Raw genomic sequence first — 17,670 nt, forward strand, 5'->3', positions numbered from 1 at the left:
ATTCTAAAGAGAGCCAGAGACAGTGACGTCACCAGGAGTGACCTCACCTGGTGTGGCAACTCATAAATATAAAACAATTCAGTTTGTATATATATATATATATATATATATATATATACACACACACACACACACACACACACACACACTAGATATCTACGCTCCAGTCCTAAGGACTGGGTCACAGCTTCCAGCCTCTTGGGACGCATGCGTCATTTAAACAGCATACCCCCAAAGTGACCCAAAGCAGCATTATTTTGGCCTGTCTGCAGGGGCCCTTAGGGTTCATGCTGCCCCACATGCAGCAGTTCACTCACGGTGCAGCAGAGGGCAGCAGCGAGCCTCATTGCAGATACAAAATGTGACACATTTTAATGTTAAAGAGCAGGTTAGAAACCTCTCTCTCCACTAAGAAACCTTGTATGCTAAGCGGAGGAACATGTTTATTAGGGTAGATTTTAAAATGTGTTTCTTTTCAAATGCAAATGGTGTTCTTTAAATGTACATTTTCACAGTCTACCCCAATTCCTAACATGCAGAGAAAATAATTCTGAGGACTGACTTGATCTTTTTATGTTTCCTTTTCCAGACTGTCTAATACTGGGATGGAAGAAGGTTCTGGCATACCAGTCACACTCCCCTCTTCCACTTACGTGAATGATCATGTTGGCTTCTGTGGCAGCATCAAAACATCCCCAAGTGACTTTATAGTGACAGAAATTAATATGTGCGGGCAGTTAGTTAATGAGGTTGCAGTGGACTCTCTTCCTAAATCTGGTGGTACTTCATCAGACCAAGGCAAGAGCCATCAGGGGGATTCAAAAAGGCTCAGGCTGAGTCCTTCAGAGCAGCGCATAGACGAGGAACATTGCAGAGGCCAAGATGAGGACCTTTATTGTACCTCAGAAGTTCTTCATTCCACTGTTAGAGAAAGTGAAGAGCATGAAATTAATAACGTACTTGAATGCCAACATGACAAAGCTGTGACCCTGGACTCCTTATTAGATACAAGTGTAAAGGAGCAACTAAGTCAGTTTGCTTGCTGTGTAAAAGATACGTGGAATTCTAAATGTGAGGCAGACACTGAATTCTCTCTTGGTCCGATCCCAGACAAAAAGGTCCGGGCCAGCGTACATGGTGCCATTAGACAGGAATACCCTTTCTTAGCTACAGCCACAAAGTGTGGCGAGATTGTTGTAAAAGCAAATCAGGATTACCAGGAACTCTGTAAATTAGTGACTGAAGAGGAAGCTTCAGCTTTTCTAAAATTTATAGATGCCAAATTAGAAAGTTCTAAGTTTGCTTTTAGACCTGATGGGAATAAGGAGCATCGTACAAGAGTTCACCATTTCCTTAGTAAAAAGTTTGGAAAGCTTGTGGAAACAAAGTCTTTTCCTGACTCTGAGCAGAAAGTTGTAATTATGGTAAGGTTTCGTCAGAAAAATGGATTCCGGAAAAGGGCTAATGTTGAGAGCAGAGAGAAGGAAGACATTTACACAGGTAAATGGAAATTTCTCCCTTTTTAAAAACGATTTGTTATACTCTTACAATAAATAAGCCCATTCAGTGTGGTTGGTGTTAAGGGACGATGTGATCTGTAGTCCAACAACATCCAAAGAAGCATAGGTTCCCCACTCTTGTGGCATGTCAAATTGCTTTTTCAGAAAAATCTACTGCAATTAAATCAGTGTCTGTCAAGGAAGGATACAGAACTGCTCTGGGGATAGGAGAGTTAGACCTGTGTTTGTAATTAATTTTGATTGTGGGGAAACAGAAAATATTCTGTTTAATATAAATATCAACATCCTGCTCATATTAATATATATATACAGAGATGGTAAGCTGAGTGCTGCCACTTTTCAGCTACAAGGGAGATAAGTGCATAGTCTCCTATATTAATTCAGAGACCACATATGTGGAGCATATTCCCTGGGTGCATGCCTGCATTATAAAGTGGATTCTGGCATAAGCTTTGTGGAATAGCCATTGTATATGGTGCAAATGCGGCAGGCCCCATTTTGTTCACATGGCAATGAGGATGGGCAGTAAGTACCCAGCCAACCACCATTTTCGGCTGCTTAGATGCTACATCTTAAATGGTACATCTTTCACACAATTCAAACTGTTCAAATAGTTTAAATTTAATTTACAGACACAGGAGCCTGGGATGATGATAGGCTTGTTGGTAGGGCTTTAACCTTTGCCCCAAACCACATTAAACCCACCTCTTACACTCACACCATTAATATGAAGAAGAAATTTCCCACTGACGCCAGTGAGCTTTCTTCATATGAACAGATGGCTTGGAAGCACTGATCCAGATCTGGTCTTCCATGGGGAGGAAAGGATTGTTGTGCTTCTAACAGGTTCCTGATCTTCATAGATGTGTATGTTTGTGAGGAGGTACTTACAACTTATAAAACATTAAATGCTAATTCTGTGAGTGGTAGAGTGTTCAGTTTAGCCTTATGCATAATGTTCTGGCCAGATTGCTGGAAAGCAGACGATAAGAAGCGTCATTTTGTTTTGGCCAAAGTCCTTATATCAGTACTGTACTTATCCTACAGTAGGATGTAAAGTATGCTACTGTTTGGTAGGGCAGCTATGTGGGGCTTTTTGATTTCATTAGCCAACCTGCTTGCCAAATAAGAAAGGTAAATAGCCTACCTGCTCAAACTGAAATCCAACATCATTTCCTCCACTAAAAATTGCTGTCACAAATTGACCTCTCTCTAGCTATGGTTACAGGCCAGCACTTACAATATTACTATTGTTCATTACCACCTAATGCAACATATTTCTGCATAAGCTAGTTTTTGTTCCTTTCACCTTAGCATACCGAAGTTTAATCAGTAAAAACTCCAAGTGCCTACCTGATCATATAAACAGGTCTTGCATTTGCTCCATTCAAGTATACAGGGAAAAATTGTCTTATTGGAATTTGTAATAATGTTCTTTGCAGGTTTTACTCTCCAAAAAGAGAACCTGGAAACACTTGAAGCAATTAGCTATTTGGCTTCTGAACTTGGTGTGCTTCCTTCAGACTTTAGTTACACAGGCATTAAAGACAAGAAGGCTTTTACCTACCAAGATATGGTTGTAAAGAAAGTGACTCCTAAAAGGTATGTATTTATTTAATTTAAGTTCTGCTTTCCCATAAAAAAGTCTATCAAAACAGGTAACAAAAATAACATATTGGAAATAAAATCTTCATTAAACCTTGACATTACAACAGTTTGAAGTGAATAGAATAGTTAAAATATTTGCTGTTGATGTGTTATACTAACCTAACAGTCTGTTACTTTGGCATGATGCACTTTTTCAAGGTTGTGTGGCAGTGGCAAGGAGGGGCAGAGAACCATAGAATCTTTGGGTTGGAAGTCTAACCACCACCACCCCACCATGCAGGAATACACAACTAAACAATTTCTGAAATATGCCCATTCAGTTTCTGTTTAACAATGGAGTATCTATCTCCTTCTGAGGCCATCCATTCCGATGTTGAACAGCTCTTACAACAAAGAAGTTCCTCCTAATGTTTAGGTGAAATATCTCTTCTTGTAATTGAATCCATTGGTTTGAGTTCTAGTCTCTGCAGCAGCAGAAGTTTGCTCCATTTCCTACATTACATCTCTTCAGAAAGCCAACTCATAACTATCAGGAAACTTCCAGCTCCTGAACTCTGTCTCCACAGCTCCTAGCTCCTAGGAAAGAAAGTCCTTAAGTTAAATGCACTTGGGAAAGACTGGCTTGCAAAAATGCCTGCCCTGCCTCAAAGTAGCCATTCTTCTGAGGTGTTAAAAATGTTCTGCACTTTGGCATTGTTATTTGAATAAAGTTCTGTTGTAAAATAGATCTCTTAGAGCAGATTAAAAAGATGTTTCGTTGATGTTCTGATTTCCTTAACATTTTCGTACAAAATGGAAGGACAGATTTGATGGCAACAGTAATAAAAGTTGTGTCATGTGTAGCAAAATCTCTGTATTCCTCTCCTGCTCACATATAATTTGTAAATGTCACAATTTTCTGTGCTTTATCTTAAATCATTTAAATATTGTTCAGTACATACCTGGGTTTGCACTAAAGGTAAGATTTTGTTAAGGTGCCCTTTCAGTGCTTCAGAAAATTGCCTGTATAGATTTTGAACCACTGTGCTATATGATTTCTGTTTTTTTCCTGTTAACCATCCCCATACCAAAAGAGGATTTTATCATCCTCTGTTGTTGTTGTGCCTTCAAGTCAACTCTGATTTATGGCAACCCTATCCTAGGGTTTCCTTGGCAAAATTTATTCAGAGTAGGCTTGCCATTGCCTAAATCTTAGTCTAAGAGAATGGCTTGTCCAATGACACTGAGTGGGTTCCCATGGTTGAACAGATACTCAGACCCTGGGCTCCTGGTCCAACACTCAAACCACTACACCACTCTTATCCTTATCCTCACTTATAGGGAGCTTCTAATCTGACTTGCTTCACCTCATGTTGATGGCCATTTATTGTTCAATTCTGCCTAAAAGCTGGTACATGACAGTCTTATAATCATATAGCACAGTGGTTCAGATTGTTCAATTCTGGTACATGATAGTGGGGATTTGGCAGGTTTTACCACTTGGTGGTGGTCGTCTTCTTCTTCTTCTTCTTCTTCTTCTTCTTCTTGAAGATCCATGAAAGGGAGTGGGGGAGTATTACTATTGGGTTCATACTCTGTCTTCTGGATTTCGTAAAGAGGGAAATAACTTTTGTTACTTCAAACTATTGATTAATTTGTATTGAAGAAAAGTATTTGCTTTGAGTGTTTACTCTACAGCTAGATGTTTAGCAAAATGGTATAACTTTACTTGTCTTAAGGATATTTTCACAGTTAATGGACTGAACCTTTTAACTTCTTTTCTTCCACCTCCAGATCCCTGAAAATCTGTTGTTCATCTGCCACCACGCTCTAAACTGTAATGACTCCATCCTTGTCAGGCTTACAAAAACAAACTCGTAGGACTCTTTCTCTCCTTGGGTGTGTAATGTACATGCTTATAATTGGAAACATAGCTGGCAGTTCAAATAGCTGGCCTTGAAGTCTTCAGTTAATCTTTCACTTGCTACACATATGCAATCCTTTTTCAAGCTGAGGAAATGTTTTTTCAAGTAGAACTGTTGCAGAAGTGTGTATTTTGTTGTAGGCCAAGTCCCTCCATCAAAGCTGCTTATTTTTGCAAAATATTCCACACAGTCTGCTGTCAGTTAACTCTTCCTTTTGTTAAGCTGTTTCTTCAATAGACTTTTATGGAATGCTGGTCTCTCTCAACAGCATTGTCCTGCCTGTGTTGCTTAGACTGTTCTGTCTCTAGGCTGGAAAAATATCTTTCTACATAAAAGTTGCACTAGTACTAAGTAGCAGCTCCTTCCAGTAGGATTATTTCTGTTATTTTGTTCTAGTTCATATTCCTTATAATTCATTTTTCCCCAGTTTACGTTCCTTACTGTTTATATGGCAAAAACAATAATACGGATGCAGTATTTTCTTCAGAATGTGTAGGAGACATTACCTTGTCTGACAGGTTTAAATGGTCTGTCCATATATGGGTAATATTTGTCCCTCCACACGTTGCTGATCTGCAACTCCTGTCATCCTTAGGTAGCATACCTAACGGTGGTAGAAGATAGGAATTGCAGTCCAATATCTGCAACTGTTTGACAGTAAAACACACTCCCTCAGAGGCTGGATAGCCATCTGTCTGGGGTGCTTTGATTGTGAGTTCCTGCATGGCAGGGGGTTGGACTAGCTGGCTATTGTACTCTCTTGCAACTCTATGATTCTATGATTTTATGTGCTGGAGGGTGATATGTTGCTCTCCTCTGGTGTATTCCTTCCTTGTTTCTAGGAAAAAATGCCCTGATTGTTTATTTAAATTATTTAACATTTCAGTATACATGTACTGCTTTTCTGTTTGCTGGAAAATGCCCCAGACAGCTAACAATTAAAATTATAGTCACCAGTAAGAGAGCAAGCATGATGTTGTCTTTTGGCTATCACTTCGGGAGACCAAGGTTTGAATCCCTCCTTATCCATAGAAACCGTTGGGTGACCTTGCACAAATCACACTCTCTTAAATCCATTACACACGACAGAAATAATCCAGTTTGAGACTACTTTAACTGCCCTGGCTCAATGCTAGGGAATTCTGGGAACTGTATTTTTCTGAGACATTTAGCCTTCTCTGCCAGAGAGCTCTGGTGCCACAATAAACTACAATTCCCAGGATTCCCTAGCACCAAGCCAGGGCAGTTAAATCGGTCTCAAAATGGATTATTTTTGCAGTATGTTTTGGACCTCAGTCGGCTGGTGGACATGATCAAGAGATGCTACTTGCCCTCACATGCTGCCTAGTTGGTCACTGGGTGAACGAAATACTGGATTAGAAGTGCCTTTGGGATGGCCCATCTTTTTATGTTCTTTTGATGTAGGAACATGTAGAGAAGGAACAAGTTCAGCAGTGAGGTTTATATAAAAGAGGAATACCATTCTCAGAGATAGGAAAATTAGTAGGAAAAGGGTTATTGTTTTTAGTGAATCATTAATAAGCTTAAAAACCTAATTCTTTACATCTACATTAAAATGGGGGAAATAGTACTGTAACACAATTTCAGGTTAAATTACAATTTAAATTTTAAATTAAAATGCCCATCCTATAAGCCAAGTCAAAATGAAGCTGAAAAAATGTCTCTTGTTATTGCTATTGGTTTATTTGTTACTGATTCCTACGTGCATCCCAACAAAAGTTATGAAGGCTATGGGCTTTAGTGTTCAGTTTCCTTGTGCAGAAGAACAATTTTAGTGAGGTATGAACATAGGAAGACCACCCCTTCTAAACTGCATTTACTGCTTGCTGGTTTAATATTTTTTAAACCCAGAATTAACTAAACTATCATACTTTTTTTTGCTCTTTATTACTGCCTCTCATTTAAAATTAATAATTTGGGATTACAACAATGCTGAAATTCCACTTTAAGTCAGTCATTTTAGTTAACAAATATAATTATATTTCCTCCTTTGGTAGAAACGTTCCCACTCAATTGATAACTTGCTGGATATAACTAGCTAGTCTTTGTCCACTCTCCAAGAAACTTCAGGACAGAACTGAATCCTTTGTTTTGTACTGGTATTAATTTCTTCAGCTCTTTTTTGCCCAGAAAACCTAGGCATACAGAATATTCCCTGCTACACAACCTCAGCCCTAATTCTGTCTTCTACACAGTTAAATATAATGAAAGTTGACTTTAAGTGAAACCGGTTCTAAGATGTTGCATTAAAGCTTGAAAAAAGAAGAGGTATCATATACTTTCCTAAATAAAAGTAAATTCCGTAGGGTTTCATGGGATTTATTCCCAATTTGCAGTTACTGTAAGAGGTGTGCAACCAAAACTGCATGGATTCCTGTTGTTCAGAAAACACCATACGTTTTTCTTGAAATAATTGTATGTTCCTAGCAAAACAACTACCAGTAAAGTGTTATGTAAAGCCAATGTCTAACTATTTTTTTTAAAACAAAAACACCACCGTGACATTATCTAGAACATGATATGGAATTCCTAATTTCCTTTTTCTCCCTTGTAGATTAAAACAACTTGGAAGCACAATTGGGAAAAAAGGACTTGGTCTGTCTAATGTACACTCTGTGAGCCAACCCCTGAGGCTAGGTCAGTTGCAAGGAAATCACTTTGCTATTATCGTGAGAGATTTAAAACTTCACAGTAAAGACTGTTGTGGGAGCCTAAAAGAGAGGGTTTGTGAATCAATGGAGAATGTCAAGGTAGATATCTCTACTGTTCATGTTCCTTCTAGTGTTCATGTTCCCTTTGATCTTATATTACTTATATTACTTTTGCCTAATGACGATTATAATCATTTTAACTTTTAATTTTGTAGAAAAATGGTTTTATAAATTATTATGGATCTCAACGTTTTGGACAAGGACAGACTATTCATACAGATCAAATTGGATTGGCGTTGCTGAATAAGGAAATGGTACTTTATATTTTTATAACAACCTTCCTCCTAAAAACGTATGATATTTCACCTAGTATTCCTTCTCCATTTTTATCATCACAACAGTACTATGATGTAGACTAGGCTGAGAGAGAGTGACTGACCCAAGATGAGTTTTATAACTGGGTGGAAATCCTGGGTGTTCTGTTCTCATTTTGACATTACCCTACATCTGCACCTATTCATCATCTATACAGTGTCTGCTCTTATCACTGGTTTAATAGTCAGTTATTCACTTACCTATTGAAAACTGGATCCATCTGAGAACAGAATTTCTCTAGGACAGGATTTTATCAGTTAGGAATCCTCAATAGGTAAATGAACAACTGGCTATTAAATCAGAGGTAAGAGTGTACACTGTTTATATGATGAATAGGTACAGATATAATGTCAAAATGAGAACAGAACATTCAGGCTCAAAGTCCAGTCCCAGAGAAATTCTATTCTCAAAAAGATCAAATTTTTCAAGATGAGTACCGTATATCCTTGTCTACAAGTCGAGAAATTTATGCCCCAAAACCAACCCCAAAATCACAGTTCAACTTATTTACTGGTCAGTATGATAATGTGATAGCAGCTCTTCCAGATTTCCCCATGTAGTTAGGATAGCAGTTTATTTCTCTTTTGCGCCAAGCAGAAAGAGTCCTCGGTGATTTAATGCTTTTAAACAAACAGAGTCCCTCTCCCGGCCCATGAAACAAAAGCTGAAAGCATAAAGCTTCAATTAGAGTCTCTCTTGCCACACACAAACATAAACATACTGAAGGAGTCTCCAGGTTTTAGCCTTGACTTATCCACAGGTCATGGTAAAATCCATAATTTTATTCCCCAAACATGTCATTGGCTTAAACATGAGGTCAACTTATAAGCCCAAAACAGACGGGCCAAAAGCACCATGCCAGTGCTGAAATTAGGGTTGCAGAGCACATGGCAACCACACGCTCTGGAATCCTAATAAGTATGGACGGTGCCACCTTTACATGATGCCGTCCATATGTGGTGTGCGTGTGTGATGCAAGCACAGTGCCGTGTCCTCACTGCCAGTCATCACACTTGCGTCTTGGACACATCACAGTGCACTAATGACGCACTGGTGACGTCCCAGCACACTAAAAAGAACCCATTTTTTTCTGGATTCTGCTGTAGCGTCCCCCCGGAGGGAAACTCGGCGCCTCCAGCCCATCCTTTTGGGGCGGTCTGGATTGCCCCATAGTTAAGTTTATACCGTAGCTTCAGGATACAGGTTGAAACTCCCTTAATCAGAATTTTGAAATCCAAAATAGTCCAAAAACCAAAACTTTTTCATGGGTGAGTGAGATAGTGACACCTTTGCTTTCTGGTGATTCAGTGTACATAAACATTGTTTCATGCACAAAATTATTTTTAAAATATTGTATAAAATTACCTTCAGGCTATGTGTTTAAGATATGTATAAGAGTTAAATGAATGTTGTTTTTAGACTTGGCTCCCATCTTGAAGATACCTTTGTACATATATGCAAATGCAGGTATTCCAAAATCCCCAAAAATCCAAAACACTTTTGGTCCCAAGAATTTTGGATAGTAGAGTCTCAACCTGTATCAAAGAATCAAAGCTGCTGCTAATTAAAAACAATTAGAATAAACAAAGCAAAAGATAGTATTTATGTTTTATTTGCTTTAAAGGTCAAAGCTGTAAAATTGTTTTTCACACCAGAAGATTCAGATGATCCTGTCAATAAGGCTAAAACATACTTTCTTCAGACAGGTAAATATGCGACACCACTTATTTTTGCCTGTAGAATATATATGAGAAGAAAATGCTGTGATATTTTGAGAGCAGAAATCTAGGGTCTGTTAGCCATAACAATATTAAAATAACTGGAAATGGGTAAAGAGTTGCGTATTTTGATATGTGTATTTAAGAGCATTTTCAGTATCTACTTTTTATACTATCGATTCGGATTTATTACCAATCAACGAAAGAGTGCTAGTTTCACTTCTGCATAAATTATGGCATCTCCTAATTTGAAAAAAAAACACAAAAAGGTATAAAGGATGAAAAACTTTAAATGACATAAATTTGAATGACCTCAGTCCTTTCAGTTTTAGAACAAGATTATACAGTGCGCCCGCGCCATACGTGGGCGCGCCATACACGGACTTGAGCGTATGTGCTCAAGCCACGTGGGGCGGAAGGGGCGGCACGTCCCATTCAATTGAATGGGCGCGCGCGCCCATGCCACGCCGCTGCGCATGAGCCCCATTGTTTCCAATGGGGCTCGAGCATTGGCGGAATTCGCCTTACGCGGAGGGATCTGGAACGGATCCCCCGCGTAAGGCAAGGACGCACTGTACGACAACATTAATTAAAAATGAAGTATAGTAATTAAAATTACAGCAGTGATTATAAAAATTCTGGACAGATGCAAACACAAACATTTTGTGTCATCTTGTACAGCAGAGAATTACAAATAATCACTAATACTGAAAAAATATTCCCTGTGGATTAATAATGGGAGTTGTGAGAGAGGTACTGAATATATTTGTTTCTTATTCTGCCAAAATTGCTTTAAACTTTTCATTTACAACATCTTCAGAAATGCAGATTGATTCTATTTTTAGCTGTTTTTAGTGTTCAAAAACTGTGGTTGTCATTGATCTTTCATGGCTACTCTGATCTTGAAGCTTTTCATGTGTTTGCTTTACCTAACTCTTCTAAGGCTATGATCTTCTGAGATGCTAGTAGTCTCCTTTACTTCATTATTCCTTGCATTTTTCAGTGTTATAAATTTTAATTAAGATTGATATAAATTCATTCTCAGTAAATATGTTTAGTTTTGTATTGTGTTTGTTACTACTAAAATTGAAGAGATAATAGTTTTAAATCACTCAAAACTTTAGAGTGATACTGCTTCCTTTTTATTGATTTTGAGTACCGTTGAGTAAAACTGGTATTGGTATTGCCTAACCATAGCCATGACTCTGCATGTGCCCACAGGCTGCCCTTTCATGGAAAGCACTCCCGCCAGCCTTTCCTAGGCTGTGTTGTGTGGAGGCAAACAACAACAGTGGGAGAGAGACAGGCTATAAAACAACAACAACGGTTTTGTTAACAGGCCACAATAGTATATGATTTTCTCTGTGATGGGGCCAGTTTGTGTTAATTTAATATGACCAGTCTAAGGCTTGCCTCTCAAAAACACTTCAGTAGCTTCACATTTAAATTTCATTTCTAAAATTTTACTGCAAAGTTTCTTTCCATCTTTGTCCCTTTCATGTATCAGATCCTTCTTTGTGGCTCATAGTGTAACTGGAGCTCTCAGGGGAGTTGACTGCTTGACAAATGTAACTGACGACTTCTTCAGACTGCCAGAACTTAATTACTTTTCCATGTCCTAAAGAACTGTGTAGAACAGAAAGGCAATAATCACCTAATTTAGCATGGCACTGCAGAATGTACCATGTCATTAGATCATTTGCAGAACTTTTTTTTTAATGGAGGCATTATTTATGAAAGGATTTCTCCCCTAGATTGTATATTTATCCATGTTAGGTTTGGAGATCAGGAGAAGTGGAGTGCACTGTGCTTACTCAGGCAAATGTGATGGATTTTGCTGAGGCAAATTTTCTTCTTGAAACATGGTTTTCTGGAAATGTCATTCCAATTCCTTCTATAAAGGTACAGTTCTACATAGAGGAAAATTCAAAAAGGCAGAAATTGACACCTTTGGGATTTTCCATTCTCTTCTCAGTGTCCTATGTATTCAACTCACCATTATTTACTTGAAACAAAAGCACACACTCCAGATGTATTATTTTGGCAGAGTTTAGAAGAACAAGCATAGCAATCCTACTGGGAGACATTTGGTGGGAGAAACACAAAGAGGAACCATGTTATCAAAAGCACGCACACTCTTGCCAGCAGGACAGAACTTTCTGTTGCTTTTCCCCATTTGTGGGATTTCCCCCCCCCCCTTTTTTTTCTTTTAAAATTTTCACTTAGTTTTACTTTCTTGCAGCTGGAGAGGCTGGGGTACATTTTCCCATTTTAGGGGGTTGTGTTAATGGACTGGGAAGGCTATGGATCCTGCTTATCCATATTTTTTCTTCCAGCATGCTTGTGGAACGTTCTCTTTCTGAGTGAAGGTGATTAAGAATGAAAATATTTTTATCTTAGCCTGAAATTATATCCTCTCTTTTTTGAAAGTGATTTGCTTCTGTTGCCCAAAACCATTTCTTGGTGATCTGTCTATGCTTCCTATGAAAAAATTTCCTTCTGTTTACTTGCATTGCCTTCAGCAGCTCTCAGTTGTCCCACAGGCCATTGACTCCAACCTGCTGCTCAGTGCAGGTTGGCTTCATCATCCTCAGCATCTGTGAAAGCTCTTTAGAAATTTAAAGGGTGTAGTCATGTCACTCCTCTTCGGCAGGATGAACATGCTCAACTCTCTCAACCTTTCCTCATATGTTTTGTTCTCCACAATTCTTATCATCCTTGTTAAAATGAGATATTCAGAAATGAACACAGAGCTTCAGATGAGGCTTGACTAGCAGAATGTAGTGGGACTAATTCAGTACTTCCTTTACTTGGAAACTGTGGTTCAATTAATGCAAGCTAAAAATCTTATTTGCTTTCTTTGCTGCAGCATTACGCTCTTGGGTCATGTTAATCTTATGATCCCTGACTTCATTTGCCCTTGATGTCATTATGTAGTCGAATCATGTAGCAGTTGAAGTTATCCATTCCCTGCATGATCCAAGATAAACTAGAATCAGTAGTGCAGTTGATCCAAAAAAAGGAAAAAGGTAATCATCAGCCGACAAATGTTTGGCATCAACAGTTACAGCAGTATTTCTAAATTGCCTTACTTCCCTCTAAAGTGATGTGCCATAAAAATGAAATAAAAAAGAAAAGAATTGTTTTAAAATAATTTTAAGACCAAAAGCTTTGACAAAATAATACATTTTTGACTGCCTGTCAGAAATCCAGTAAGGACAGAATCACTCTGACATCACTTGGGAAAGGCATTCCACAATTGCAGTGCTGCTATAGCAAAAGCTTCGTCCTTGACGATTTCAATGAATGCTTTTCAGACTTGTTGCAGGAAGACAGCAAAGACAGTGGCTGGAGGTCATGGATTTGTCAATTTAGTTCGCCAGAAGCACCTAGTAACATGACAAGCAGCATATTAAATTTAGGTTGGCACAATAAAGCCAAATTGTGAATATTAGTGGTTGGGGATAGTGGTGATGAAAATAATGGAAATTAATTTTATATCTCACCTTTTATGGGAAACAAGGTGCTTGCAAGTTAAAATGAAAAAATATAGGCAAAAACATACAAGGGGTCAACATTAAACAATTAACAATATTTAAACAATTTAAGTACACATTTAAAATGATAAAAAGCAGCTCAGAAACAGTACAATTAAAACAGTACAGCACTCTTTTAAAAGCTCTTCTCTTTATAATGCTCAGTTGAAAAAGCCAACAGAAAAGCAACAAAGAGGGGACTATTCTAGTTCTTCTGGGAAGATATTTCTAAGAGCCACATTTTTGGAACACTCAGTTGAATTCGTCTTCAGTGGTAGAAAATCCTCTGTCTCTGTTAGTAGATTCTGATCTGAAGAAGTAGTAGTAAGTAAGAGGATCTTTCAAAAAACCCATCACTTCTTTGCTAAATGATGCTCCTTCTGGGGTGCAAATCTGCCAAATAGAATCAGCAACTGAGCCTTGAAAGTATGGGTTACAAGCAGATCGTGTAATTCTACCCTTAATCCTTTTTCTGTATTTTTCAGAGGATGCAAAAGGTTCCCTTGCGATGCTGCCTGAATTTAAAGTAAGAGAGAGGATGTTACTGCGTGCCTTGAACCGCTATGGTTTAAATCACGAGGGATGTACACGAGGATGGCTCAGTATTCCTCACTCCATGCGTATTTTCTATGTTCATGCATACTGTAGCAAAATTTGGAATGAAGCTGTGTCCTACCGGATTAAAGTCTACGGTACAAGAGTTGTCACTGGTGATCTGGTCTTTTCTACAGGATATAGTGAAAACTGTTCATTGAGTGACAAGGTAAACAAGAAAATAATAAGAAATCCTGAATCACTGTTAGATTCACTTTGATTGTGTGGTCTCTAAAAATAAATACATTAAAAATGCAGTAACAATGAGACTTTGCTAACCTGGATGCTTCATAAATAAACATTCAAGATCATGCTACAAAAGATGTGTCATTTTTACCAAATAGCTTATGTTGCTATGAGTGTTTGAGAACCAAATGAATATACAATTATGGCTGCATCTGCACTGCATAAATAATACAGATTGACACCAATTTTAAGGATATTTATGTCCAAAACACACTGCAGAAACAATACGGTTTGAGACTGCCTTGGCTCAGTGCTAGGGAATCCTGGGAACTGCAGTTTATTGTGGCACCAGAGTTCTCTGACAGAGAAGGCTAAATGTCTCACAAAACTACAATTTCCAGAATTCCATAGCATTGAGCCAGGGGCAGTTAAAGTGGTTTCAACCCAGATTATTTCTGAATTGCATATGCAGCCTATCTTGACTATGTTTTTCAGACAGATTGGATGCTATTTATAAATAGATAAATAACTGTGTGTGTGTGTGTGTTTTTGTCTTATTTTGTTCAGAAAGCTAGAGAGGAGGGGTTGGGGTGAGGGTAGATAGGTTTTAAAATAAAACTCTAAGTCCTAACCTAGTAGGAATCCCATGTATTTTTCAATAACATAGTTACTTCAGCATGGCTAACATTAATTTCACATTCTTTACCATTTAAAGCAGTGTATTCTGAGATTATAAATGGGATAAATGAGGAGCCAAATCAAATAGCTTTGTCCTTGCTGAAGTGAACCATTTCCCCTTACAAATATATTGCTTGGAAATGCTTTACTTTAAACATTTTGGTTATGGATGCAATTCAGTGTTCCCCAAAATTTGGTCCTCTGTTTGTTTCAGACTTCAGACTCTTGTAAGCCCCAGACAACTTTGAAAACAGACAGGAATTCTAAAAGCTGAAGTCCGAAACACCCAGAGGACCAAAATTTTGGAACTATTTCTGTAGACATTTTTCTAAGAGTAAGGCCCATTGAATCAGTGGAGCTCATTAATATGAGCTGGGATGTAATAGACTGTGTAGTGGGTGTGCAATTGGTTTACAATCTGTGCATGTATCCATACTGCAGAAATAAAGCAGTTTTGATACCACTTTAACTGCCTTGACTCAATGCTATTTAATTCTGGGATTTGTAATTTGGTAATATATTTACCCTTCCCTGTCAGAGAGCTCTGGTAGCCTACCAAACTACAAATTCAAGAATTCCATAACATTGAGCTGTGGACGTTAAAATGGTGTCAGAGTGCTTTATTTCTGCAGTGTGGCAACAGCCTGCATTTCTCTACTCTTAAATCTTCAAAAAATCAAGAATTAATAAGAATAGATCAAAGACATACAAGAAATAGAAGAAAAGATCATTGTTGCTTTATTAGATCTTTTTTAATGAATCTAAAGGAACACAGTAAGAGTGGATCAAAATATACAAGATATAGAAAAAAAGGTAGAGTTTTGATCCTAATAATGCAAGCCACCTTAGAGATTATTTGAAGGAGTAGAAATCCTTAAAATAAAAACAATAAAATGTGTTGGCTTTTTATACTAGGTCCATGTTGTAACATCTGCAGAAGAAATGGCCAATAAGTACACAATAAATCAAGTAAGTTCATTTACAGGGAATATTGTTTGTTGCTTTGTGTTAATAAATAAATACGAGGATTTGTTGCCTAGTTTAAGCAGCATAATTGTTTTACTAGGTTAGTGCTACTCAATGTGCCAGTCCCTGATCCTTTGGCTACCATCCCTGTCGAGTTTCCAGGAAAGAAAGAAACCAATTGTACTCAGTGGCCACAAATTTAGTGCCAATTTCTGACATACTGGGAAAAAACATATTTGCTGGTCTCCCACATGAGATAGCTTGCAAAGCACAGCACTCGGCTAGGTAACTGGAAAACCTGAAGAGAAAGAAATGTAGGCCAGACTGATGACCTTTCATAAGAGAAATAGTGGCTTCTTTGCAATTGTCTGGGTTATCCCTCGTTCTTTTTTGATCAGCATCTCTATTCTTTGTCTTGAAACCTCTCATGCTTAAACCAGTAGCTTGATGTGTCTTTAATAAACAACTCTTTTTGTCCAGTTACATTCACATTGTCTTCTTCCTCCCAAAGGTTATTCTCCCAATGGCTGGATACAGTGTCCAATATCCTGCCAATAAAGTAGGTGAATGGTATCACGAAAGGCTGGCTGGAGATGGACTTCAGATGGGCCACTTCCGAATTCCTGCATTACAGCTGAATGTGCCGGGCAGCTACCGACATATTCTGAAATATCCTCATGATCTGTCCTATAGTTTCTTAGAAAACAGTGGAAAAGATATAGGAACTGCAAGCGGGTCTGTACAGGACTCACCACTTTCTCTTTCTGTGTCATTTTGGCTTGATCCTTCATGTTATGCAACAGTTTGTTTGGGAGAAATCATGAAGTGTGCTCTTTAAAGGGAAAAATGTCCCAGTTTACAGTTATATTGGGGCACTTGTTAAATATGCCATAGGATCTATAGGAAAAGGTGGAGCTGCAAGGAATGCTTTGAAATTTAATTTATTAATATAATTATAAATTTCCCATGGATTAGAACAGGAACAAACGTTACTTGGAAAATGTGAATTTATGGACTTTAAAGAGACCAAGGGTTGTTACTGAGGGATCTTTTCTAATTCTACCAATCCACAAATATAGTGCACCTGTTCCATCTTTTTCTCATTTACAGATGGGCTTTTTTTCCTGCTAAGATGAAAGAAAGCAGTTGGAAGACATAGAAGGGTTACAAGATGCCTGGATACCCTATAAAATTCCATATTTGAGGCTGAGTAATTGTAGGGTAAAAGCCTCATCTGGAAACATCTGCAGTCTGGAAACGTTCAGCCATTTACATGGGAGTGAGCCCCATTTAAATGAATGGGATTTGCCTGTTTATAAAAATGTAGGATTGCAGTGTAAAAATGTTATTTGAACTTTACATGGAGCCCTGATGGCACAGTGATTAAATGTCAGTACTGCAGCCAGTATTGCAGCCACAAGGTTGTGAGTTCGATCCCAGGGCTCCAGGGTTGACTCAGCCTTGCATCCTTCCATAGGTTGCTAAAATGAGTACCCAGCTTGTTGAGGGCAATTAGCTTACATATTGTAAACTGCTTAGAGACTACTTAGTTCAGTATGAAGCAGTATAGAAATGTAAATGATATTGCTATTGCTATTATATAAAGAACAAGTGAAACAGAATTAAATGACTAAGTGTATCATACTGCTGTAAAAAAAATGAAACTGAAGAGAGGACGACCAAGTAAGTATACATTTGAAGGTAAGATCCATGTTTTCATGAAGAAAAATGGGAGTGACACACAATTTTCCAGTCCTTTCCTAATTGAGCAAGAGTACCATCTTCCATACAGTTAGATTTCAGTCCTGTACCTGGAGAGCAGGGTTCGAATCCCTGCTTAGTTACGAAAATCTATCGGGAGACCCTGGACAAGTCAAAATCTCTCAGAGGATAGCAAGGGCAAACTCCCTTTG

The 17,670-nt window shown here is 38.2% G+C and overlaps 1 protein-coding gene across 1 annotated transcript; it reads left to right on the forward strand.

The window, feature by feature from the left end:
• Window positions 1-593: 593 nt before the first annotated feature.
• Window positions 594-17,316, forward strand: PUS7L (pseudouridine synthase 7 like). Its single transcript, XM_089526829.1, has 8 exons — window positions 594-1,500; window positions 2,963-3,122; window positions 7,608-7,803; window positions 7,920-8,018; window positions 9,704-9,785; window positions 13,819-14,096; window positions 15,707-15,760; window positions 16,269-17,316. Exons 1-8 carry the CDS (start codon window positions 606-608, stop codon window positions 16,593-16,595), a joined length of 2,091 nt encoding a protein of 696 aa, XP_089382955.1. The 5' UTR covers window positions 594-605; the 3' UTR covers window positions 16,596-17,316.
• Window positions 17,317-17,670: the final 354 nt, after the last annotated feature.

The sequence above is a fragment of the Sceloporus occidentalis genome, unplaced genomic scaffold (assembly GCF_023333645.1).
Source record: "Sceloporus occidentalis isolate IW3139 unplaced genomic scaffold, rSceOcc1.0.p SCAF_5, whole genome shotgun sequence".
Lineage (NCBI taxonomy): Eukaryota > Metazoa > Chordata > Lepidosauria > Squamata > Phrynosomatidae > Sceloporus > Sceloporus occidentalis.

Excerpts from the sequence above, each read along its gene's own strand:
- PUS7L (XM_089526829.1), top strand. The coding sequence starts at position 606 with ATGGAAGAAGGTTCTGGCATACCAGTCACACTCCCCTCTTCCACTTAC. Across the intron at positions 1,501-2,962 it reads GAAGGAAGACATTTACACAG|GTTTTACTCTCCAAAAAGAG; the intron begins GTAAATGGAAAT and ends TGTTCTTTGCAG. Across the intron at positions 15,761-16,268 it reads ATAAGTACACAATAAATCAA|GTTATTCTCCCAATGGCTGG; the intron begins GTAAGTTCATTT and ends TTCCTCCCAAAG.